The following is a 26,832-nucleotide window of genomic DNA, read 5'->3' as shown; positions in this document are numbered from 1 at the left end:
CTCAGTACATAGGCTCCTTACTTTTAGCAGCTCATGTAAATGATTTAACACTCAAATTCAGGAGATTTGACAAAGACCTCGGCTAAGATACAAAACTGGCTGTCCTGTTAAGTGAGGCAGAAAGCTTTAAACTGAAGGAAGCTATAAATGGTCTGCTTCTTGATTAGAAAAGCAGGGAAAGGAATTCAGTACTGCCAAAGTCTATTACTGCCAAAGTCTATTGTAAGTGGACAGAATAATAGGTCGGTACAAGGGCCTGAACTGTGCTGTACTGTTCTATGTTCTGCAGATGCAAGGTGCAAGACAAGGGAACATAGTACTAGTTACTTCAAAGCATTTTATGCCATTTTAATTCATCTTAAAACATGAAAAGAATGATTATGTACTAAACATTGAAAATATCAGTCAATTATTGATAAGCAATTCTTCAGAACTAGCAATCTTGCTTAAACAACTGATTGGTGATAATGGGAAGTCCAGATGCTGGAGAATCCAAGATAATGAAATGTGAGGCTGGATGAACACAGCAGGCCCAGCAGCATCTCAGGAGCACAAAAGCTGACGTTTCGGGCCTAGACCCTTCAGCAAAGAGGGGGATGGGGTGAGGGTTCTGGAATAAATAGGGAGAGAGGGGGCGGCGGACCGAAGATGGAGAAAAGAAGATAGGTGGAGAGGAGAGTATAGGTGGGGAGGTAGGGAGGGGATAGGTCAGTCCAGGGAAGACGGACAGGTCAAGGAGGTGGGATGAGGTTGGTAGGTAGGAGATGGAGGTGCGGCTTCGGGTGGGAGGAAGGGATGGGTGAGAGGAAGAACAGGTTAGGGAGGCAGACACAGGTTGGACTGGTTTTGGGATGCAGTGGGTGGAGGGGAAGAGCTGGGCTGGTTGTGTTGTGCAGTGGGGGGAGGGGACGAACTGGGTTGGTTTTGGGATGCGGTGGGGGAAAGGGGAGATTTTGAAGCTGGTGAAGTCCACATTGATACCATTGGGCTGCAGGGTTCCCAAGCGGAATATGAGTTGCTGTTCCTGTAACCTTCGGGTGACATCATTGTGGCACTGCAGGAGGCCCATGATGGACATGTCATCTAAAGAATGGGAGGGTGAGCGGAAATGGTTTGCGACTGGGAGGTGCAGTTGTTTATTGCGAACCAAGCGGAGGTGTTCTGCAAAGCGGTCCCCAAGCCTCCGCTTGGTTTCCCCAATGTCGAGGAAGCCACACCGGGTACAGTGGATGCAGTATACCACATTGGCAGATGTGCAGGTGAACCTCTGCTTAATGTGGAAAGTCATCTTGGGGCCTGGGATAGGGGTGAGAGAGGTGGTGTGGGGGCAAGTGTAGCATTTCCTGCGGTTGCAGGGGAAGGTGCCGGGTGTGGTGGGGTTGGAGAACAGTGTGGAGCGAACAAGGGAGTCACAGAGAGACATCCCTCACACCCCGCCCCCGCCACAACCGCCCAAAGAGGATCCCCCTCGTTCTCACACACCACCCCACCAACCTCCGGATACAACGCATCATTCTCCGACACTTCCGCCATCTACAATCCGACCACACCAACCAAGACATTTTTCCATCCCTACCCGTCTGCTTTCTGGAGAGACCACTCTCTCCATGACTCCTTGTTCGCTCCACACTGCCCTCCAACCCCACCATACCCTGCAACCGCAGGAAATGCTACACTTGCCCCCACACCTCCTCCCTCACCCCTATCCCAGGCCCCAAGATGACTTTCCACATTAAGCAGAGGTTCACCTGCACATCTGCCAATGTGGTATACTGCATCCACTGTACCCGGTGTGGCTTCCTCTACATTGGGGAAACCAAGCAGAGGCTTGGGGACCCCTTTGCAGAACACCTCCCAGTCGCAAACCATTTCCATTCCCCCTCCCATTCTTTAGATGACATGTCCATCATGGGCCTCCTGCAGTGCCACAATGATGCCACCCGAAGGTTGCAGGAACAGCAACACACATTCCGCTTGGGGACCCTGCAGCCCAATGGTGTCAATGTGGACTTCACCAGCTTCAAAATCTCCCCTTCCCCCACCGCATCCCAAAACCAACCCAGTTCGTCCCCTCCCCCCACTGCACCACACAACCAGCCCAGCTCTTCCCCTCCACCCACTGCATCCCAAAACCAGTCCAACCTGTCTCTGCCTCCGCCTCCCTCACCTGTTCTTCCTCTCACACATCACTTCCTCCCACCCCAAGCCGCACCTCCATCTCCTACCTACTAACCTCATCCCACCTCCTTGACCTGTCCGTCTTTCCTGGACTGACCTATCCCCTCCCTACCTATACTCTCCTCTCCACCTATCTTCTTTTCTCTCCATCTTCGGTCCGCCTTCCCCCTCTCCCTATTTATTCCAGAACCCTCACCCCATCCCCCTCTCTGATGAAGGGTCTAGGCCCAAAACGTCAGCTTTTGTGCTCCTGAGATGCTGCTGGGCCTGCTGTGTTCATCCAGCCTCACATTTCATTATCTTAAACAACTGATTGGGCTACTTACGATTAAGCAACTAACACAGGCTTGCGTTGAATAAGGTTCACTAATTGTAAGCAGCTTTCAGTGTAGGAATCAATGCATTGGCAGTGTGTGGAACATCAGAGTGACTGCCTGGCCACACAGTTTAGAGGGAATATTGCTTATGATACTCCAAAACAGCAAGATTCCAATGTATAAAACATAAAATCTACCTAATTAAAAATGCAATTCCTGTTGGACAAATCATACACATATCTTTAAACTCTCACAAAACATTGCAGCCCTTTAGAAATTCCAGTCCTGAAGAGTTGATATAAGCAGAATCCCGAATTGCCTTCTAACCAGTATCAGCAAATACAAATTAAACGAACATGCATTTCAGTCATATTCCAAATACAGGCTCTAATTTCATTTTTAATTCCCCGGTCAAATCTGTGCTCACTTCTCCATTCTGCCATAACCTCTCGAAACCTAGTCAATTGCATGTCAACTATGTTAGCATTCAGACAAGTTGGTAGCCCGGGTTTGAGAGATCAGGCCCCCGCCCAGAACATGAGGACAAAAATCAATGCTGACACTCAAATGCAATATTAAGGCAATGCTACACCATCTTCAGGATGAGGTTTAGAAACAAAGACTCTGTCTAAATGTAAAGATTCCATGGCACTTAATTGGAGTTTGGAGTTCTGGCCAATATTTATCCCTCAGTTAACATTACAAAAAAATTTATTTCGCTATATGCGGAGGTTTCTGATACATATTTGCGACTATACTTCCTATGAGCGACTCCAATTCAGATGTATTCTGGTGGCTGTCAAACAATTTCAAAAGCCTTGTGGTTGTTAAAGGAGGTAGACAAATTTCAGACTTTTGATTTTGAGTTCATCCAACTTGTAGCTTTGTGCACTTCCTATTTACTTCTACTACCGTACCTTCATCTGTGGAATACCTTCCCTAAGTCACTACCTCACCTCTTCCTTGGATACTAAAGCATTAGGTTCTTTCTTAGGAAGTAGATACCATATATATCAACTTTCATTTAGATGATTCATCCTTTTGTATTAGAGGTCACTGCTCAGGAAAGATTTCCTCTAATTATGATTAGAAAATTGGTATTCTTAGATGAAACTGCAGAATTACTACATATTGGTCATTTTACACAACTGCCCAAAGACATCAGACATTGGAACTAGGTATAGTTGCTGGACAACATGCAGTACAATTTTAATCGTTATATTGGCTTACTAAGTTGATTACTTGAAGCACCAAGCAATTTGCATGCAGTCTGCATGAGATCTGTACTTCATCCAAGATGAGAACTGACTCATAAGAAGTGCTAATAGACAGCACTGTTGTTAAGGATTAGTATATCTCAACATATATTTGGAAAGTTGCAGAAAAGTAGAACCAAATGGTAAACTTTAAAAAACAATGCTACAAGTTTTCTTTTATTTACTAATTGGACCAGGGTATCCCTAGCTGGGCCAGCATTTATTGCTTAACCCTAGCTGCCCTTGAGAAAGTGGATAAGAACTGCCTTCTTGAACTGCAGCAGTCTGTGTGTTGTTGGTAGACTTAATGCCATTAGGGAGGGATTTTCAGAATTTTGATTCAATAACACTGAATGAACGGCAATATTTTTAAAAGTCAAGGTGGAGTGGTTTGGAGGGCAACTTGCAGGTTGTGGGGTTCCCATGGATCTGCCACCCCTATCCTTCAGAATGGAAGTGGCCGTAGGATTGGAAAGTGCTCTCATTTTCATTTACCAACACTCCTTAGGAGGAATGAAAAACAGGAGATTTTCTACAAATTCACTAATATGGTAAATAATAGGTAACTACAAGCGGCAATCAATCAGGGAGGAGAGCTGCATGCAGATCGACAGAAAACACGCAACAGAGCTGATGGCGTAGCCATTACAGGATAAAAACGGAGGAAGTATGTGGTATGCGTGATATCAAGCATAAAGATCTGGTTATAATATGAAGAAATACATAATATCAAGCTGTAGGATTTTAGAAAGAGAAACAGGACAGCAAATGGGGGTTGCATCAAAAAAGGCACCAAAATGGCAGAAGAAATATGTAAACTAAAACAGAATTACAACTCTTAGGATTAAAAACTTTTCCTGAATATAGAAACTTTGCTGTAAACACATTACAAATCAAATTACCTTTGACATACAGCCACCTACTTAGGAAAGGCAGTTGGATACAATCAAGGCTCCACAGGTTGCAGATGAATGGCCAGCAAACCAAATGGTGCTGATTAACTGAGGTGAAGATATTAGGCTGGTTACCAGGAGAGTTTGTTGCTCTGATTCAAACTGTGCCATAAGATCGTCAGCAATGGCTCATGAACCAGACAGACTGAGCTATTACATAGGAATCACAAGGAAATATCAATATAGTTCACCTTCAACAATCCTTGTAATTACATTAATCAATTAGTTTATACATTATGGTAATTAAAACTAATTGAGAGATTTGGATATAGGGTAAAGAAAATCCATGTGATTGAAACTTTGGAAAGTTTGGGCCTAAAACATCGCTATTACTTCACAGCATGACATTAGATTGTGGAACCCTGTCACTGTCATTTAATCCTGAGATAAATTGTTGGAGGATAGTCTGATTGAAGTCTAAAATCTAGTACTATTCCTCTAGGATTGGAAACTAGAAAGTAACAATTTTATAATTTAAGCTAAGCCACGGAAAAGCAATTCACAACATGTTGGACGAAAAGGGAACATACTGTTTCAGTAGGCCACAAACAAAGATAATTGAAGCATCTGAAACAGAACATATAAAGAAGTTAGGTATTAAAGGACGTATGGAGAGAAGGCAGAGAGAACTGTCAAAAAAAAAAGTTTTAATATCAAACCCAGTAAACTAGCAAGGAGCCAGAATACCTATTATCACAACAAGGCAACACATAATCTTAAGGAAAGCCCATTCTCCCCGTGTCTACATGGGTTCCCTCCCACAGTCCAAAGATGCGCAGGTTAGGTGGATTGGCTAAACTAAATTGCCCGTAGTGTTCAGGGGTCTGTAGATTAAGTGGGTGGTAGGGGGATGGGTCTGGGTGGGATGCTCCAAGGGTCGGTGTGGACTTGTGGAGCCAAAGGGCCTGTTTCCATACTGTAGGGATTCTATGAAAACTGAATGCAAGGCAAGTCCAAGATATACTAAAGAAGGACTGTGCACATGTGAGAATGTATGAATGTTAAGTATTGTACAGAAATTATTTGAGTTAAAGATTTTTCGTAGAAATTAATAGGAAGACACTGACTTATAAATTAATGCATGATTAAAGAATATCATTAGAAATCCAAAAACATTTTAATTGCAAATTATGAACTTCAAATCACATTTCAAAATACAGCATTTCCAATATTAATCTCAACACTTATTTACTTCTGTACCCAAGCTGTCACAGTCTGTGCACTGTTGTGATTTAAACTACAATAAACTGGAAAGAGAAGAAACATTTTATAACCACCCGCATGGGCCCCAGCTATGCCTGCCTCTTTGTAGGTTACGTGGAACAGTCCCTCTTCCGCACCTACACAGGCCCCAAACCCCACCTCTTCCTCCGGTACATTGATGACTGTATCAGCGCCGCCTCTTGCTCCCCAGAGGAGCTCGAACAGTTCATCCACTTCACCAACACCTTCCACCCCAACCTTCAGTTCACCTGGGCCATCTCCAGCACATCCCTCACCTTCCTGGACCTCTCAGTCTCCATCTCAGGCAACCAGCTTGTAACTGATGTCCATTTCAAGCCCACCGACTCCCACAGCTACCTAGAATACAACTCCTCCCACCCACCCTCCTGCAAAAATTCCATCCCCTATTCCCAATTCCTCCGCCTCCGCCCCCACAATAAGACATTCCACTCCCGCACATCCCAGATGTCCAAGTTCTTTAAGGACCGCAACTTTCCCCCCACAGTGATCGAGAATGCCCTTGACCGCGTCTCCCGTATTTCCCGCAACACATCCCTCGCACCCCGCCCCCGCCACAACCGCCCCAAGAGGATCCCCCTCGTTCTCACACACCACCCTACCAACCTCCGGATACAACGCATCATCCTCCAACACTTCCGCCATTTACAATCCGATCCCACCACCCAAGACATTTTTCCATCCCCACCCCTGTCTGCTTTCCGGAGAGACCACGCTCTCCGTGACTCCCTTGTTCGCTCCACACTGCCCTCCAACCCCACCACACCTGGCATCTTCCCCTGCAACCGCAGGAAATGCTACACTTGTCCCCACACCTCCTCCCTCACCCCTATCCCAGGCCCCAAGATGACATTCCACATTAAGCAGAGGTTCACCTGCACATCTGCCAATGTGGTATACTGCATCCACTGTACCCGGTGCGGCTTCCTCTATATTGGGGAAACCAAGCAGAGGCTTGGGGACCGCTTTGCAGAACACCTCCGCTCAGTTCGCAACAAACAACTGCACCTCCCAGTCGCAAACCATTTCCACTCCCCCTCCCATTCTCTAGATGACATGTCCATCATGGGCCTCCTGCACTGTCACAATGATGCCACCCGAAGGTTGCAGGAACAGCAACTCATATTCCGCCTGGGAACCCTGCAGCCATATGGTATCAATGTGGACTTCACCAGTTTCAAAATCTCCCCTTCCCCTACTGCATCCCTAAACCAGCCCAGTTCATCCCCTCCCCCGACTGCACCACACAACCAGCCCAGCTCTTCCCCCCCACCCACTGCATCCCAAAACCAGTCCAACCTGTCTCTGCCTCCCTAACCGGTTCTTCCTCTCACCCATCCCTTCCTCCCACCCCAAGCCGCACCCCCATCTACCTACTAACCTCATCCCACCTCCTTGACCTGTCCGTCTTCCCTGGACTGACCTATCCCCTCCCTACCTCCCCACCTACACTCTCTCCACCTATCTTCTTTACTCTCCATCTTCGGTCCGCCTCCCCCTCTCTCCCTATTTATTCCAGTTCCCTCTCCCCATCCCCCTCTCTGATGAAGGGTCTAGGCCCGAAACGTCAGCTTTTGTGCTCCTGAGATGCTGCTGGCCTGCTGTGTTCATCCAGCCTCACATTTTATTATCTTGGAATTCTCCAGCATCTGCAGTTCCCATTATCTCTTATAACCACCCAAACATTTTTGATTAAGAAGATCACAATTCAGAGGAGATATTCTTGCTTTACATGGTAGTCTGGTTGCCCAGTGAACATCTGCTGAGTTAGGAATAACAGTTATGTATTTTTCAGCCCACTGAGCCTATTTTCCCACTTCCATCAAGCTGTCAAAAGGACTACACCGATTTTATGTCCTTTTCCTTTTAGATACCAATTTCAAGGCTGCAAGTTAATTTACATAAGTGAGGAGCTGATCATAATGCGAGACTATAGTGCACTTAAACAGTTCGTCTCTCTACTAGAGGACAGGAAATTTTTCTTTTGTGATGGTGGTGAATATTTGGGTGGGTGAGTAGGTTGACAGGGAGTATAGAGATGACAGACAAACATTTTTCTAAAATTAAAATCAGATTTCACAGTATTTTTCATTTTAGAGTGTTTGAGGGAAAAAAAAACTCGAATTCCACCATTATCCTTAAATGATTTATTTTGAACATACATTTCCTAGCAGTGGTTAACATTAACATCTATAGTTCACTACAAGATACAAACTAACATTTATCAATACAAAAATTACTACATATAAGATCAATACAATATATATTCTCTGCATGATCCAAAATATTTGGTGGCCCCAAAAACTTTCTTCAAAATTCAGCAGCTTATCAAAAATTAAAACCATGTTTCTATTTAAAATGAAGTTTTGTCAAGTCTACATAGAAGCATACTTCCAAGAAATGTTGCTCATGTTCATACAGCTTGACAGGTTGCAGGAGAGGTTTTGAAGGGTAAATTCTAACACCACATTACTCATGTGAAGCTCCTTTCAAAGAATCCTTTGGTCATTAAATCAGGGAAAAACCCATGTATAAATGCAGATACCTTCCACAGGTAGCCAAGCTACAAGCCTGTCGACAGCCAATTACCCCAGGACACAAAACGTGACCATTGAAACTCAAGCAAGTCACTTATCTCAGGCTGTTAATATTTTACTTTTCCCCCACAGGACTGGAGTCAAGAAATGCCTTCAAGCTAACACTATTTGTATTTAAAAATTTGGGAGATGTCACTTTAATAAATATTTTAAAATATTACAGCAAATAACAGTTTTGTATTTTATGACCATCATCACATTTCACTCTAATAAATGACAGGTTATCCAAAGAGGGTGGACAAGTATCATTTCACATAGGCCGTAATTATAATTATCCTGATCGTGAAATATTGACAAACAAATGCTCAATGCTAAAGCTGCAAATTAAAACTAAATCTATATGCAGTTTTTAAATAAAACAAAATCTATAATGGTCTATCACTGCGGACTTCTACTTAGTAGATAATCAAGATAGAAGGTTCTGCACTCTTCCACTCTTAAAGAGCAGAACTGATCATGTGGAACATGTCTGACAGCATCCACATGAAATTTTATTTCAGACCATATTTAACTGACTATGACAACAAAGAAACATGACTAAATTCAATGGTGAATAACCTGAAGTAGCTAAATAATGCACTGTTAGAACCCTTCTAAAGAGGGAAGCTCAAACAGGAAGGGAAGGTAAAAGGCAGATATAAAAACAGTAAATGCTGACCTGAGATCTCTACAACATAAAAATATTCAAGTAGAAAAGCTACAATAGTAGCAGCGGCCATTTCTGCAAAGACAGCACACTAACAGCACTCCATTCAGTGTGAGGAACAGACAAATCAAGCCATGCTCGAGCGTGCCAAAAAGGCAGAAAACACTGGAATGTGATGAGACTAATTCTCATGACTCCATCAACATTCTCCGAACATCCAAAACCATAAGAGTACATTTACACAATGAAAAACTAAAATGCTCTGTATATCCCATGATGCATTTAATTGTGCAAAAACTTAGTAGTGTTGATATTCAAGTTCATTACTTTTTGATGTGGGGGGCATGGACAATGTTTTTGACAATGCATATCTTATGCATATCTTACTACATTCTCAGCAATATGAATGTAAGTAAACCTGGAATCTAACCTTTGGGCTTGAATAGGATGCAAGGATCATTCAATAAATCATGCATCTGCAATACACCGTGCATGCAAATTTAAAGATAATTCAGGTTCCTCATTTTCAGTTTTGAAGCTTTCCAGGAATCTCATCAATTGATTGAAATCAGCCAGATAAGATCTAAGAAAGGGGAATTAACGAATGCTCCATTTTCTAGATTAAAATCAGGCTAATATTAATTGCGAGTTGTTTTAAAAAAGTATACTTACATACTGATAGTCTCCGTCACTTGTTACATACATTTTTTAAAAAATATTTTAATTTATAAACATGGATTTTACAAAGCCTATTTAAATGAATCGCTCACTTAACTGAATTAAATTTCACTGCAACAAACCTTTTTATGATTCCATTTAACCTGATTGGAATAGCAAATTAAAATTCTGCCATTTGTAGGTGCACTATTTTCCAAAGAGTTAACAATATTCCATGTTGCTCAAAGTTAAATAAAATGTGTTGTTAAATTGCAATAATATTAATTCACAGCTGTTTTTTGCATTATCAAAGCTGGATTTCCAAAAAGCACGACAATTGTAATGATCTGCGCACATTAACACGTCAGAAAACTAGGCTGTGATGATATAGCTGGTTGTGTTTCACTAGGAGGCACTGGTAGAATGTAGACTCAACCAAGTGCAACATGACAAGTATTATGAGAGTTTAAAACAATCTAATTTCACAGAAAAAAGCCATATTTAATGTTGAATACTTCTTGTTTAAGTAATTGAAAATTATTTAGATTAACCCGCGCAATGCACTGCTGACAAGCTGCCTGTTTACTCAAGTGAACTTCATGGTTTTTCAAGGAAATTGTGTATTAGAGACTGGAGACTGCAGGAAAATTATCAGAATTTGCTATGCCCACCAAAATGAGCCAAAACCCCAATATTGTAAATTTTCACGTGAAAACTGTCGACATTAGCAACACTGAATTTTTAAATCAATAAAAACAAATGTGCAAACTGAAAATGAAGACACCGGCCATGAGGAGTTACTGTTACTTTTCTTTAGAATACTGAACCTTGGATTATTCAACACAAACACTACAGTGAATGCTGTGGAAGTAATTATAGTTTAACAGTTTAGCATCAGTTATGTAAATACAATATTGTGGTGTACAATTATGCAGATCAAGATCAAATGGGACTTTACAAATAAATAATCAAACTTCAGACTGCTGAGTCTGCTCATTCAAAGTTATTTGATGGAGAAATGGATAACATTAAGAAATTATTATTAATTTTTGGGACTAAATCAAACGACTAGAATTCCACATCCACATTATCCCAATTCTGGGTTAGCCCTAACCCTAACAAACTACACTACTATCAGACTTTAAAATACTGCATATAGATTCGGTAAATTTATAGCAATTTAAACCCGAACACTGCTAGAAAATTTACTAGATGTAAAATGATAACCACTGTGCATTTCGCTTGGCCATCCAAGCAAAATTTCTACCAACATGATTTTAACCCAAGGGTATAAAGGACGGTTTCTCTCATCAAAGCACATTCCTGGATGAGAATTCATCCTGCTGCTGGTGGGTTACTAACAATGTAATATTCAAGACTGACCTGGTAACTTCACATTTCTGTATTTTAAGTCTTTGGAAGTGACTTTTAAATGCTTCTCCAATTTCTAAAATAGATGGTGGGAAAGTCGCATAAAAGCAATTTTGTACTAAAAAACGTAGAATAGGGTAAGTGGAGTAGAAATATAATAAAATCGAAAACAGGCATAAAGGGAGGTCAGTAAGTGAACTATTTAGCACTATTTTAGTAAGTACAATTAATATTACAGTAATAAAGCTACTCTGAACTTTAAGAAAATTACTGTAAAATTAGTGTTTTCTTCAGTAAATGATGAACTAGAAACCCTAAAACTAAACTCAAGAAACTATTTCATGCAAGCTTTCTATTTTGTTTTACAGAAGAATATAATCTTAACCCATTCTCCTTTCCTAAAAAGCTCTCCAACCCAGGGAAGTGCATTTATAATTCTGTCCAACAGTAACACTGTAACTTTTATTCTTTACATCTGAATATTGTAGAGATTTAAATCCAGATGACGGAGGGAATTTTGTTAGTCATTTTCAAAGTGAAAAAGAACTTAGTCTGAAATATTGTATTCCTGGTTAGGCAGTATCGGACCTGAAGAAAATGCCCTTTTAGATCAGAAGCACATTTTGGAATCAACTGCAGGTGCTGAGCACAGAAATCTTTTTGGTTTAAACCTACGAAGAACATGCAAATACATTTCTCTTCACAATACAAATACTGGTAACTTCTTTAAGCAGCCATGGGCTTGTTTTCTAAAAACCTGAGCATACTGTTTATTTTCTAATCATCTGTGTATTAGCAATTAAAGAAGGTATTTTGCATGAAAGTACATGAATGTTGCACATATTGAAAAAGACCATGCAAGCTGATAAGCTTTTTACGAAATAAAGGTCCTAATTAACTAGCATATTAAATGGTTCATACGTAATATGCAATTATTAGAAAAAAAACTAAATAACAAGCTCTTGCCTAATCACACTTGCCAAGCTGTGCAAAATTAAGGAATGTATAAACTGCACTGTCATGCAAATTAAAAAAAGTGTTGCAAAGCAAACCTTAGCCACCGAATCTCATGCCACAATTTCAGTCATGCACACACACACAAAGCCCGTCTTTTTCAGTGCATTAATTATTTCATTCACCTCAACTTTAAAAGCAAGCAGCAAAAATCAGCCAAACATTCAGCCTTTTCTCCCTTTTTTTGTGTAGCAAAATATGTAATGTAGGGAAACTTAGAAATACAAAAGCTGTCATGGCTTTTAAAGTACTTAAAATTATGTGTTATCTTTTACTCTAGCCTTGCAGCCTCCAAAGTTGTGCTGCGCTCCACACTCTGACCAGCAGAGTTGTTGTTTCCCTGGGGGAGGTTATGTCCCATCTGAAAAAAATCTGACCATCATGGGATAATTATCAGGCAGTCAATGTATTATAAAAGACTCACGCATAACAAAGGTCGTGTACCAGCTTTTGTTTTCCACATTCACAGTACATACCATTAAAAATAAAAAGATTTACAACAAAATACACATTACGGGGAAGGGGCAGAATTTAATGTGAAAGGATTTATTTACACAAAGGAGTATAGAAAGCAACATAAAGTGGAACAAATTAAAGAAAACGGATCCATTTCATTTTGTACTCCTGCAGCTTTTATGGCACAAAGGGCCACCAATGTGCCAATATTTTTTAAACCACATATTCCAGATTGAATTTTTGATCTATCCTGTTTAAGACTCAGTACAGGACAATAAGCATCTCACGAGATCATGCTTTGAACAAAAATATTACCAATCAAGTCAGATTAAAAACACTAAATAAAGCAAACCTGTCTCTTAACACGTGTACAATTGTCCTTACATGCCATCTAATTATGCAGCCCTCAATTGTCCTACTACATAATTCTTTTATCTCTGGAGGTTCTATTAATTTCAATAGCATATAACCATGCAGAAAGCACATCACATTGACAGCACAGAGGCAACAGATTTGCATGGAGATTTCAGCTTTCCACATTGTGCAGGTTACACACAATACAATAACAATCTTAACCCTATTGGATCCTAAAGATAGTTCAAATCCTTACAAACTGTTATACCTATGAATAACCTTAACAGAAATTAAAATCCTATATGAAAAACCTCGGGGTATTTTACACAAAGTCTACTTAGTAATATGTTGAGCTGCAATACTAACAAAAAATTCTAGTGGGAAAGAAACCTTACCATTTCCACTGTCTATGATGCACACATGCTAGACCAATGTCCCACTAAACAAAGCAACCTTACTGTTAACCACAGTGAACCAAATACATGCCTGTACCTTAAATCGAACATGTACATTACAAAGATTTACTGCAGTTCTTCGTTTAGAAAAAGAATCTGAACACTGGCATTACAACCCAAATACTTATACTATCTTGTGTTTTAAATGCAAAACTAAAGATATGTCAAACTTAACTGATATGCACGTACCACTCAGTGAAAATATAAGCTATTTAGGGTTTCTCGAGCCATTTAGCCTTGTTACCAATCATTAGCCATTCATTTTGACTGATATTATTACTTCATCAGAAACTTACATTTTAATGTCTATGATTTTACTTAGGTGTTTACTAATAAATTTGGAAACAAGCTGCACTTTAGAATTGCACTAACATTGTCATTTTTGTAGCTCTCCTAAATTCATGCAAATGCCTATTAATCCCCGAGTGTTTCTTAATTCTTACCTTCAGCCTTAGTCTGTATGTAAAACCCCCATGTCTCTGGCTGCCAACTTTTAACTTAATGATTATGATTTTCTCTCTGCACTTAAACCCACTTTTGAAGCCTATATTCCTGCATTAGTTGCATTATCCCTTTGTCAGAAACATGATGTTTTTGGGTCAGATGTCTTCCTTTGTTTCTTCTCTTCTGGTGTAAAGCTCTAAAAAGAAGAGACAAATGTCCATCGAAAAAGACTTCAGGGTTCAACTTTCCCCAATGTCGACTGAACAGTGCGACGGCTAAACACCTCCCTCCCACCCGTCCCAGTAGGGTTGGGATTGTACTATATGCCCCACTGGTTTACCCTTCCCCCCCCGTAAAGGGTAACGTTTTCCCTGGGTGCAGAGTCTCCCTATGGACTTCCCAGCTTGAAAGACCTGTAGAGACAAAAAAACCTGTTTTACATGTTTGACCAAAATAAAACAATCGCAAGGCACTTCACAGGTGTGTTACCAAATAAAGTGCACCAAGCTACATCAGACAACATCAGGGCAGAGGTAGACTTTAATCCTTACAAGGTTGAGATGCAGAAGTGATCATTAGTTTCTAGCTCAATAAAGAAGTTTAGTTCTAGAGAATGAAGTGAGTCATGTGGATCAATATCAAAAGCAAAGCATTTATGAAAGTGATCACAGAATCATTAGCTTGAACAAGACAAGAAAAGATCTACTAGAAAGACACAAATAGAGAACGGCTAACTTCACTTGTTGAAAACAGATTTGTTCTGGGTAAATTGGAAGCAAAGATTCACAGGGAAAACAGCAATTGAAAAACAGATGCCCTTAAAGAAGCAATTGTTCACACAGTCTTGATATATTCTCATGATGGGGCAAAAACACAAACACTGAACAGAAAGTTCAGAACAGAAATGAAAAAAAATACTGAAAGGAGGTAACTGACATACCAAATGGATTGAATTTGATAAGGGGGTTGTAGAAAAGATGTGCTGAAAAGCTAAATCACTAGGACCAGGTGGTACGCAGGGGAGAATACAGAGGGAAGTAAGGATGGAAAATGTGGATACTAGCCATACTGTTACAATACTCCTTGGATAGGGGGCAAGTGCCAGAGGAATGCAGAACTGTAAATATTACCCTTCTGTTCAAAAAAGACAAAGCATATACCAAACAAGTAAACATGTTTAACCTTGGAGGCAGGAAAGTTCTGGGAATAATAACATGGGGCAGAATTAAGTGTTTGCAAAAAAAAGGTAGATTAGTTGAAGGAAGTCAGTATATATTAAATAAGCATGATTCATCTTTAACAGTTTTGATTAAACTTCATGAAGAAACTTACACAAGGTGTTTGATAAAATAGGTTTGAAAGTAAAGTCAAAGCTCAAGATTTGAAAGGGATTGTGATATTATGTGTACAGATTTGGAGACGACCCAGGAAAGAGATTTGTGGCCCATTCTTTCACAAAGGGAACAGGGCTAGGGGTCCCCATTAGAATCCTTGTTTTTCCTGATATTTTATAAATCGCCTAGATGGGTACACACAGCATAATTTCAAAATTTGCACATGACAAAACTTCAAAGAACAGTAAACTGAGAATAATTATAGACTTCTAAGAAGATGTCGACTAAATTTAAAAGCACAATCACTTACTTGGTAGGAAAAATGAAAATCAGTATAAGATAAAGGACATAATTCTAAAAGGGGTGCAGAAGACGACAGCTGGGAATACACAGTTGTACAAATGGTTAGAGATGGCTGGACAGGGTTAAAATATGGTTGATAAGGTGTGACCAATCCTACGCTTTGTACACAGAGGGTTGGAGAAAAGCAAGAAATTTATGATCAACCCTTATAAAACACTGATTCTATCTTACCAGGTGTACTGTCCCTAAATCTGGCCTGGGACTTAGGAAGGTTGAAGGCTTTAAGAGTGGGGGGGGAAAAATTGTATAAATGCTATCAAGAATTAAGTCACCAGCATGCATAATTTGAGTTAGCTGGGTTGTTCTCCTTCAGAAAAAGTTGAAATGTAGTGTTCAAATACATGAGCACAAAGGAAGATGGCTGTGATTACTGGAGGTCATCTACCTCTGTCCAACATAGAACATAGAACAGTACAGCACAGAACAGGCCCTTCAGCCCACGATGTTGTGCCAACATTTGATCCTCATGTATGCACCCTCAAATTTCTGTGACCAAATGCATGTCCAGCAGTCTCTTAAATGACCCCAATGACCTTGCTTCCACAACTGCTGCTGGCAACGCATTCCATGCTCTCACAACTCTCTGTGTAAAGAACCCGCCTCTGACATCCCCTCTATACTTTCTTCCAACCAGCTTAAAACTATGACCCCTCGTGTTAGCCATTTCTGCTCTGGGAAATAGTCCCTGGCCATCAACTCTATCTATGCCTCTCATTATCTTGTATACCCCAATTAGGTCCCCTCTCCTCCTCCTTTTCTCCAATGAAAAGAGTCCAAGATCAGTCAACCTCTCTTCATAAGATAAGCCCTCCAGTCCAGGCAGCATCCTGGTAAACCTCCTCTGAACCCTCTCCAAAGCATCCACATCTTTCCTATAATAGGGCGACCAGAACTGGACGCAGTATTCCAAGTGCGGTCTAACCAAAGTTTTATAGAGCTGCAACAAGATCTCACGACTCCTAAACTCAATCCCCCTGTTAATGAAAGCCAAAACACCATATGCTTTCTTAACAACCCTGTCCACTTGGGTGGCCATTTTAAGGGATCTATGTATCTGCACACCAAGATCCCTCTGTTCCTCCACACTGCCAAGAATCCTATCCTTAATCCTGTACTCAGCTTTCAAATTCGACCTTCCAAAATGCATCACCTCGCATTTATCCAGGTTGAAATCCATCTGCCACCTCTCAGCCCATCTCTGCATCCTGTCAATGTCCCGCTGCAGCCTACAACAGCCCTCTACACTGTCAACGACACCTCCGACCTTTGTGTCATCTGCAAACTTCCATCCTTCAATCCCCTCATCCAAGTCATTAATAAAAATTACAAGCAGTAGAGGCCCAAGGACAGAGCCCTGTGGAACACCACTCACTTCCAGGAGAATATTTTCCTTCTACTACCACTCGCTGCCTTCTGTTGGCCAGCCAATTCTGTATCCAGACTGCTACGTTCCCCTGTATCCCATTCCTCCTGACCTTCTGAATGAGCCTACCATGGGGAACCTTATCAAATGCCTTACTGAAGTCCATATACACCACATCCACAGCTCGACCCTCATCAACTTTTCTAGTCACATCCTCAAAGAACTCGATAAGGTTTGTGAGGCATGACCTGCCCCTCACAAAGCCGTGTTGACTGCATTTGATCAAGCCATGCTCTTCCAGATGGTCATAAATCCTATCCCTCAGAATCCTTTCTAACACCTTGCAGACGACAGACGTGAGACTTACTGGTCTGTAATTGCCGGGGATTTCCCTATTTCCTTTCTTGAAGGGAGGAATTACATTTGCCTCTCTCCAGTCCTCAGGTACGACTCCAGTGGAGAGCAAGGATGCAAAGATCCTCGCAAGTGGCCAAGCAATTGCATTTCTTGCTTCCCAAAGCAGCAGAGGACAAATCTGGTCCGGGCCTGGTGACTTGTCAATCTTAATGTTTGACAAAATTTTCAGCACATCAGCTTCCTCTATCTCTATCCATTCCAGCATGCACACCTGCTCTTCAAAGGTTTCATTCACAATGAAATGAGCTCCTCAGGGTGGTGTCCTAGGCCCAATGATCTTCAGCTGCCTCATCAATGACTTTCCTTCCATCATAACGTCAGAAGTGGGGATGCTTACCAATGGCTGTACAATGTTCAACACCATTCACAACTCAAATACTGAAGCAATCCATGTTCAAATGCAGCAAGATCTGGGCAATATCCTGCCAATATTCACGCTCACAAGTGTCAGGCAATGGCCATCTTAAACAAGAGAGAGCCTACCATATCCAGCTAATGTTCTGTTATCGTAGTGCTGCTCCCAACTATTAATCCTGGGGATTGTAACCGACCAGAAATGGAACTGGATAATCTATATAAATATATGTGCCAGCAAGAGCCAGTCAGAGGCCAGGAAATGTATATCAAATAAGTCACTTCCTGACTACTCAAAGCTTGTCCACTATATGCAAGGCAAGCATTAGAAGTGCAATGGTATACTGCCCACTTGCCTGGGTGAGTGCAGCTATAATATTAAATAAGCTTGACACCATTCTGGACAAAAGTCTAACTGACTGGCACCATATCCATAAACATTCACTCTCTTCATCATAGCCACAGTGCTAAGTGTGCATTATCTAAAAATGCAGAGCAGCAACTCACCCAGGCTACTCAACAACATTTTCCAAACAATCAATCTCAACTGGAGAATGAAGGGAGCAGGTGCACTGGAACACTATCCACTGGAAGCTCCCTTCCAGGCAACATACCACCCTGACTTAGAAGCATAAGTGCTAATTCTTTACTGTTGTTGGGCCAGAATCTTGCAACCCCCTTTCAGCACTGTAGGTGTATTTGCATCCTGAGGACTGCAATGGTTCAAGAAAGCAGCTCACGATCATCCTTTCATTATTAAAGATGGGTAGCGTATGCAGGCCTATCCAACAACATCAACTTTGCATCAACAAATAACAAAGGATCCAAATGAGAACTGGGGGGAAAAAAATCTACTAGCAGAAAGGGTGACAAAGATTAAAAGTCACTGCGAAGATAATCAGAAGTGACATGAAAGTCAGAACCTGAAATGTGGTAAAGTGTGGGCTGACAACTGGTTTTCAGAAAGGGAGTTGGATAATATGAGGAAATGAAAAACTAACTGGTAGGTACTCAAGATGTGCAGAATGTCCCACAAGGATCTGCGTCAGTGCCTCAAGTAATCACAAATTTATTAATGATTTGGATAGAAATTTGCTGATGACAAAGTTAGGCGGCATTGTTGACAGTGTAGATGAGAACATGAAATTACAAAGGGATATTGAGGGACTGGGCAAAATTGTAGCAAATGGAGTTCAACGTAAGCAAGTGTGAAGTTAGCTGTTTTGGACCAAAAAAGGATAAATCAGGGTAGTTTCTTTTAGATGGTATGAAATTAAATACAGTTGATGTTCAAACAGACTTGGGGCTGAGGTGCAGATCTTTAAAATGCTGCAAACATGTGCAGAAAATAATCAATGTGGCTAATGGAATGCTGGTCTTTATATCTAGAGGACTGAAGTTTCAGGTCGCACCACATACGCTGTAGCTTTACAAAACCCTGTTACAGCTCACTTGGAGCACTGAACAGATCTAGGCATTACACCTTAAAGAACATATTAGTTTTGGAGGGAGTACAATGTAAGTTTGTAAGAATGATATCTGGACTTCAGGGATTAAATGGAGGAGAGACTATGCAGATTAGGTCCGTTCTCTCCAGAATTTAGAAGATTGGGTGGGGGGGGGGTGACTCAATTGCAGTCAAGATATTAATAGGAAAAGACAGAGTAACTATTTCCACTAGCTGGACTTTCTAGAACAAGGGGGTAAAGTCTGAGATCAATGGCTACATTCAAGTTACTATTACAGGGAAAGGGCAGCAGCATATGACTAACCACAAATGTTCTTGCAGGAACTTACAGGCCAGATAGAATGTTAGCAAGATGGAAATAACTAAGATTCTACAGAGTGTGCTAAAAAAAAACATGGAGGTGGGGTAGTAGAGAAGTTTTAAGGGAGACCTCCAGAACTTATGGCAGAACAGTCAAAATCAGAAATGGTCATGAGATCAGAATTCTGAGAGTAGGGATCCAGCTCAGTGGATTCTGGGACAAGACAGCAGTGCAGAGCTAGGGTGGTGAAAGACCATGGAGCACTGAATTTTCAGAAAAAGAGGATGTTGCTTAACCAGAAGTCACTACAGGTTAGTGCATGCTCAGATGAGAAATGGGACTTGGTATGATTTAAGATTTGTAGTTTTGATAAGTCAATAAAGTGCAATGACAGACGTTTAAATTAGATAATTAATAATTTTCAGCAAAGACTCATCACAGTGAGAAAGAAAAACTCAGAGAAGGATGCATTGCTTGTGACTAAATGAGGAAGCTAAGGATATTGTCAAATTGAAGGATCATTCTGGAAAGGTTAGTGACAGGTCAGAAAATTAGTTAGATTTTACAAACCAGCAAAGAATAACTAAAATCGAAAAGGAATAAGTAAAGCATGACAGAAAGCTAGCTACTGATACACAAGCAGATGGTAAGAGTTTCTACAAGTATTCAAATATGAAAAGTGTGACCAAAGCCAGTGTTAGTTCTTTATAGAGCGAGTGTGTAGAACTAGTAATGGAAAACAATGAAATGATAGAAATAAAAACAGAAATTGCTGGAAGAACTCAGCGGATCTAGCAACATTTGGGGAGACAACTGGAGTTGACATTTCAGGTCCAGTGACACATCTTCAGAATGGCTTTCTCCCCACAGATGCTGCAAGGCCTGCTGAATATTCCCAGCAATTTCTGTTTGTGTTTCTGATTTCCAACACCTGCCACGCTTTGGTATTTTTTTCTATGAAACGATAGCGGTGTTTAACAGATTTTTTTGCATCGGTCTTGAAAGTTAAAAAGTGAAAGCAAGAGATGAACTTAAAAACCATTCATCAGGGAAAAGGTGCTGAGAAAACTATTAGATCATGTCCATAGAACCGAATGTTATCATGCTGTAGCATGTAGAACAAGGGGTGGCAGAGGTAGCTGAGATATTAGTTATAATCTTCCAAATTCCTTAGATTCTAGAACTATGCCAGTGGTTTAGAAAATAACATATTTAATGCCTTTATTCAAGTAAAAGGGACATAGAAAGCAGGAATGTCTCGACTATTTAGGCTATTTGCCAGAGGGACATCGCTAGAATATCTTATCATGGAAGTTAAAGCTAGATACTTAGAAAATCAATGGTCAACATGGTTTTGTTAAAGGGAAATCATTTTCACTAACATATTAGAGGTTATTGAGGAAGGATCAAGTACGGTAGACAAACAGGGTCCTGTGGATACACTGTTCTCAGAATACAAAAGAAAACACTGGGTAAGGAGCTACGCCCAAAGTTACTGAACAACAGCACATTGCATACGGGGCAACATATTGGCTTGCATAACAGATTAGTTAGCTAACAAGAAGCAGATGCAGGGAAGTGCAGTTCACACCACAACCAGATCAGCTTGATTTTATTGAATGGATGAACATGTTTGAAGAACCAAAAAGCCTCGTCCTGGTCCCAATTTCCATGTTCCTATGGCACAAGCCACGTAGTTTTAAGTTATCTAAAATTTACAAAGGGCAGAGCATGAAAGACAAGCTGGGTTCATTGTTATCTCTATACTTGACAATTTCAAAGGCATAGAATGAGACCTCAGCAACAGCTGAGGTGAGAAAGTAACAAAGCTGGTCAATGTTAGAGTGGTAACAGCATGCTCATGGGAATTGAAGCTCATCTCTCAGTTGAAGCTAAGCACTTTAGAAATTACCACGAGTATGGGTTGACAACAGCGTACACAGCTAGACTCCATAATACGCTGCAAGGCGTTCTTTCAAGGGAGGTGGGAACTGGTCTGAAAAACGGGTCCAATTCTCATCCCCAATCTGATTTTTAAAACCATGAAGGATCTGAAATTAAACAGAAAAATGTGTTTTGAGCTAACGAGTTTAAAATATGCATGATCAATTTCAGAAATGTGCACTGTAAAATCAAGAATTTTCATGAGCATTTCATTCTAATTTAATTGTCTAGTCTAGAATTACTAAGTACGAGTTAAAAGAAAGCATAAGTCAGAGGTTTATAGAAAATACCTCTGAAACGTACTTGCAGTGATAAGCTTAAAACTTCAAAATAATTTAAAAATAATCTATTCTTCCATAGTAACAACTAAAATCAATAGAGCTTTATTTTTCATAACTGTCTTCTAAAGCTTCACATATTCTCCCAAGAAGATTCCAATTATTTCAGGTTACAGAAGTTACAAAATAATGGTTTACATTTTCATTTTCAACATGTAATTGACATGATAAAATAACGCTTATTTTATAGAACGACTCATCCAGAGGACTCTATTAAATGAGCTGGAGATACAAGATCAAATCCCATGACTACAGCTGGAGGATAAAAAGCTGGCATCAGGAATAATGGCTGAACTATGCACATGGTTTGTAAAACTCCAGGTGATTCATTAATGTTCTTTCAAAAAGGAAAATCAGTCTGGTCTACATGTGATTCCAACTTCTGTACACTTACAGTCCTCTGAAATATCTCGCAAGGTAAGAGCTATAGCCGTACCAAATAACACCACACAGATTACTGATCATTGATTTAGGCATCTGAAACGAAAGGTATAACTGGCCTCAGGTGCAAAGCAACAGAACTTATTACTGTCAGGCATATTTGTAGTAAGTTGCAACATGTCATCATTCCACCAATAATGAGGGGAGCAGTGATGTAGCAGTAATACCAACATATGGTAATCTCGAGGTTCAGACTAATGTTCTGGGGATGTGGGTTAAAGCTTGACCCATGATGGCAGATGAAGAAATTCGAATTTAGCAAGAATCTGGAACTAACACTAGCATGAAGTTGACCATGTAAACGCTGCCGATTGTCATACACAACCAGTTGCTCAATTATGCAACTTAATGAGTAAAATTTGCTATCCTTATTCAGTCTGGCTACATGTGACTCCAGAACCATTGTAACAGTTGCCACAATGTTTCACAGGACAGGTCGCTGAGCACCTATGACTCTAGTAATTTTCCAGTAAATGACCCTGCAGCCTTGAGTCATGGTGTTTCGAGCATTCATCTGAATATTTCTTAAACGTTGTGATGTTTTCCAACTTTACCACCCATTCAGGTAGTGAGTTCCTCAAACCTACCAGCCTCTGGAGGAAAAAAAATTGTCTATTAATTCTCTTTAAACCTCCTACCCTTCCCTTCTTACCATCTATTCTGTCTATGCCCCTCAATTTTGTACTTCTCAATCAGGACCCCCCTCAGCCTTTTCTGCTTTAAGGTAAACAACCCCAACCTATCCAGTTTCTCTTCATGGCTGAAACATGCCAGTCCAGACAATATCATTGATTGCAGAAACATAGAATCCCTACAGAGTGGAAACTGGCCCTTCGGCCCAACAAGTCCACACTGACCCTCAGACCATCCCACCCATACCCATCCCACTATAACCCACCTAATTTACAAATCCTTGAATGCTACAGGTAATTTAGCATGGCCAATCCACCTCACCTGCACATCTCTGGACTGTGGGAAGAGCCCGAAGCATCCATCTCGCAAGCTCACCTCTGACCTCATGCAACTTTACTTTCTGTATCAGCCTGCCATGAGGGATCTTGTCAAACACCTTATTGAAGTCCATGCAGACAACATCCACTGCCTTACCCTCAATCATCTTTGTCACTTCCTCAAAAGACTCAACCTAGTTAGTGAGACATGACCTCCCTTTCACAAAACTATGTTGCCTCTCCCTAAGGTTGATTTCCAGGTGGGAGTAAATCCTGTCTCAAAAGAATCCTCTCCAATAATTTCCCGATCACTGACATAAGGTTCACTGGCCTGTAATTAGCTGAATTATTCTTGCCACCTTTCTTAACTAAAGGAACAACACTGGCTATTCTCCAATCCTCTTGGAACTCACGTGTTACCAGTGAAGATACAAAGATTTCCCTCAAGGCCCCAGCAATTTCCTCCCTTGGCCTCTCTCAGTATTCTGGGGTACGTCCCATCAGGCCCTGGGGACTTGTCTACCTTAATGTTTTTCAGGTCCTCCCTTTTGATCTGAACATGACCAAAACTATCTACACACTCTTCCCCAGATTCATCACCCACCAAGTCCTTCTCTATGGTGAATACTAACACGAAGCACTCACTTAATACCTCAACCATTTCCTCTGGCTCTGCACAAATTCCCTTCCCTGTCCTGTCCTTGAGTGAGCCAACAGCCTGCCCGGCTGGCTACCCTCTAACTCTTTATATACGTATAAAAAGCCTTGGGATTTTCCTTAATCCTGTTAGCCAATGACTTTTCATGACTTCTTTTCGCCCTCTAGACTCCTTGCTTAAATCGCCAGAGGGTGGAATCAAACCTGGGTTTCTGGCGCTGTGAGGCAGCAGTGCCAACCAACTGAGCCACCATGGTCCCCCGAGTAACTCTCGCCTGCATTCTCTCTACAAGCAAAGAGAATTGCACACAGTATTCTAGCTGTGACCTAACATCTTGTACAGCTCCACCATAATGTCCTGGTTTTGTATTCAATGCCTCAACTGATATAGGCAAGTATCCCATAAGCGTTCTAACTGTTTTATCCTCCTGTCTTATTGCTTTCAAGGGTCAGTGGTGCACACCAAGGTCCCTTCTAATCCTCTGTAGTTCCTAGGGTCCTATGATTTATAATGTATTCTTTTGCCTTGTTCGCTCCCCCCTCCAAAGTGGCTTTTCACGAATAAATTACATTTGTCATTGTTCTGTCCATCCAACCAGCCTTTATTGTCCTGTAGTCTAAAGGCTTTCCAATTTTCACGTCATCTCAGAACTTGATCAAAACTTCCACATCACGTTTCGATCATTATACACTACAAACAGGAAGGGATCCAGCACCAAACTCTGCGGCACACCAGTGGACACAGGCTGCCAGTCACAAAATTATCCTCCACCTCCTGCACTAAGCCAATCTCAGAACCAGTCTGTCAAATGGCCCTCATCCCAGTTTGTTATCTTTTTGACCTGTCTCCTTGTCAAAAGCTTCAGTGAAGTCTACACGGGCTAGATTTACTACATTATTCTCATCCAAATATCTAGTCAGCTCCTTGGAAAAACTCAACCAAACTTGTTGGGTATAATCTTCCACCTGACAAAGCTAAGGTCCTTGACTAACTCTGTTCCTCAGAAATTTTTCCAAATGTTTTCCTACCACATATGTTAGATTCACTGGCCAACAGTTCCCTGGTTTATCCACATCATGCTTCTGGAACAATGACCCAGCTATCCACTCTGTAGCAGGGCAACTAGGAATGGACAAATGCTGGCCCAACTCAAGATGGCCACATTCTACAAATGTATGAAAGAAAACATCACTACTATCAGCCTGGGGTACACTCCATCTCACTTGCAAGACAGAAGAGAAGCAAAGTCACAGAAGTTTCGGATTCCTGCTTCAATACCAGGATCTGTTCAAAGACTGTCAATTCAAAATTCTCTTGTGCTGAGCTGAATTCATAGGAGCAGGTTTGGAATTCGTATTTCAATGGAAAATGATACTAGGTGACTGACATCTCTCTGCTAGGTGCTTAAATCTTTTTTATTCACAAGTTTTAACAGTATACAAAACGGTAAGCTGCCAAAATAACATAAGTGAATCATGTAACTAAATAATTCATTAAAACTCAATAACGATGGCAGGGTAGATGATGCATCAAAATTGTAGCATGATGATATCCCTAGATTCCATTCTAGTCCAAGGTAGATACATTTGCACTAACAGTTAAAATTTGAAGTTTGAGCCAAAACTGCACAGAGTTTGAGTTGCTTCAGGGAGGTGAAAAGATACCTACATTCTGTCTGTATTGAGAGGCTGTCATATTAGTTAGGATAGCACGTTTTGATTCAGTCCATGGAAGCCACTTAAGTGGGCAGAGTAATAAGGAATTTAGTATTAGGAGGGAAGAATATAGTGAGGGGGATTGACACTGTTCTGTGTAACAAAGAGCAAGAGTTCAGACAGTTATGTTGTGTTATCTGCCTGGAGCCAGTATTCATGCAAGAATCTATGGTGGGAGGAGGAGCACTCAGTGATCGTGGTCCAAAGGTATCAACAACATAGGCTGAACTAGGCAAGCGTATCTGCACAGAGTAAGAGGAGCTGGACACTAAATTTAAAGCAGAATATCAAAGAATATAATGTCTGGGTTATTACCTGAGCTATGTGAAAACTGGCATAGGTTGCATAAAATGTGAGATGAATACATGGCTGAAAGACTTGTGCAGGAGAAATATGTTTTAGTTTGTGAATCACTGGCACTGTACTGTGAAAAGTAGGGGCTAAACCATTAGGACAGTCAACACTAGAACCATGTTGGGGTAGTGTTTCTGCAAGCCACATAACTAGGAAATTAGAGAAATAAGGAAGCTTTTGAAATAAATAATGGGGGCAAGGGACCAATGTGGAATGATGTTGTATATGAAGGATTAAAGACAAGAGAAGATAGCAATATGGGAGATGAGGCTCCGCAAATAATGGGGATACAAAAAGAGGGAAAATAAAAACAGGAATACACCAACAATTTGACCCTGGAACATTCCCTGAAGATTGGCGTGTAGCTAATGTCACTCCAATATGCAAAAAAGGGAGGTAGAGCAGGAACAAGGAATAATTGAGCAGTAAGCCTAGCATCAGCAGTGGAGAAAGTTCTCAAATTCATTATCAAAAACTTAGTGAAGCATTTAGAAAGCAGTGGCAGGATCATACACAGTCAGCATGGATTTATGAAGGGGAAATCATGCTTCATAAATGTGTTAGAATTCTATGAAGGCGTAACTAGTAGAGTTGACAAAGAGGGAGCCAGTCGATGTAGCATATTTGGACTTTCAGAAAGCATTCGACAAAGTCCCGTGCAAGATATTATTGTGCAAGATTAAAGCACATGGTTTGGGGGAAGTGTATCGAAATGGATTGATAACTGGTTGGCAGATAGGAAACAAAGAGTAGGAATTAATGGGTCCTTTTCAAATTGGCAGGTAGTAACTAGCGGGGTGCAACAGGGACTGGTATTCAGACCCCATCTGTTCACAATATATATTAATGATTTGGATGAGGAAACAAAATGTAACATCTCAGAGTTTGCAGA

The 26,832-nt window shown here is 40.9% G+C and overlaps 1 protein-coding gene across 3 annotated transcripts in view; it reads right to left on the bottom strand.

The window, feature by feature from the left end:
• Window positions 1-8,078: 8,078 nt before the first annotated feature.
• Window positions 8,079-26,832, bottom strand: part of tnpo1 (transportin 1) — a 130,780-nt gene continuing 112,026 nt past the window's right edge. For 2 of the 3 annotated variants that reach the window (XR_009445597.1, XR_009445599.1), the window contains one exon: window positions 21,539-21,591. Coding sequence is in view for 1 of the 3 variants with exons in the window: in XM_048527436.2 (XP_048383393.1) it covers window positions 21,484-21,591 (108 nt within the window). In the remaining 2 variants the exon portion in view is untranslated. Of the gene's footprint in view, window positions 14,354-21,452; window positions 21,592-26,832 lie in introns of those variants that run through there. The other variant, XM_048527436.2, reaches the window with a different exon arrangement.

The sequence above is a fragment of the Stegostoma tigrinum genome, chromosome 3 (genome assembly GCF_030684315.1).
Source record: "Stegostoma tigrinum isolate sSteTig4 chromosome 3, sSteTig4.hap1, whole genome shotgun sequence".
NCBI classification, from domain to species: Eukaryota; Metazoa; Chordata; class Chondrichthyes; order Orectolobiformes; family Stegostomatidae; genus Stegostoma; species Stegostoma tigrinum.
Note: the sequence above shows the minus strand (reverse complement) of the source record. Positions and strands in the feature narration are given on the sequence as shown.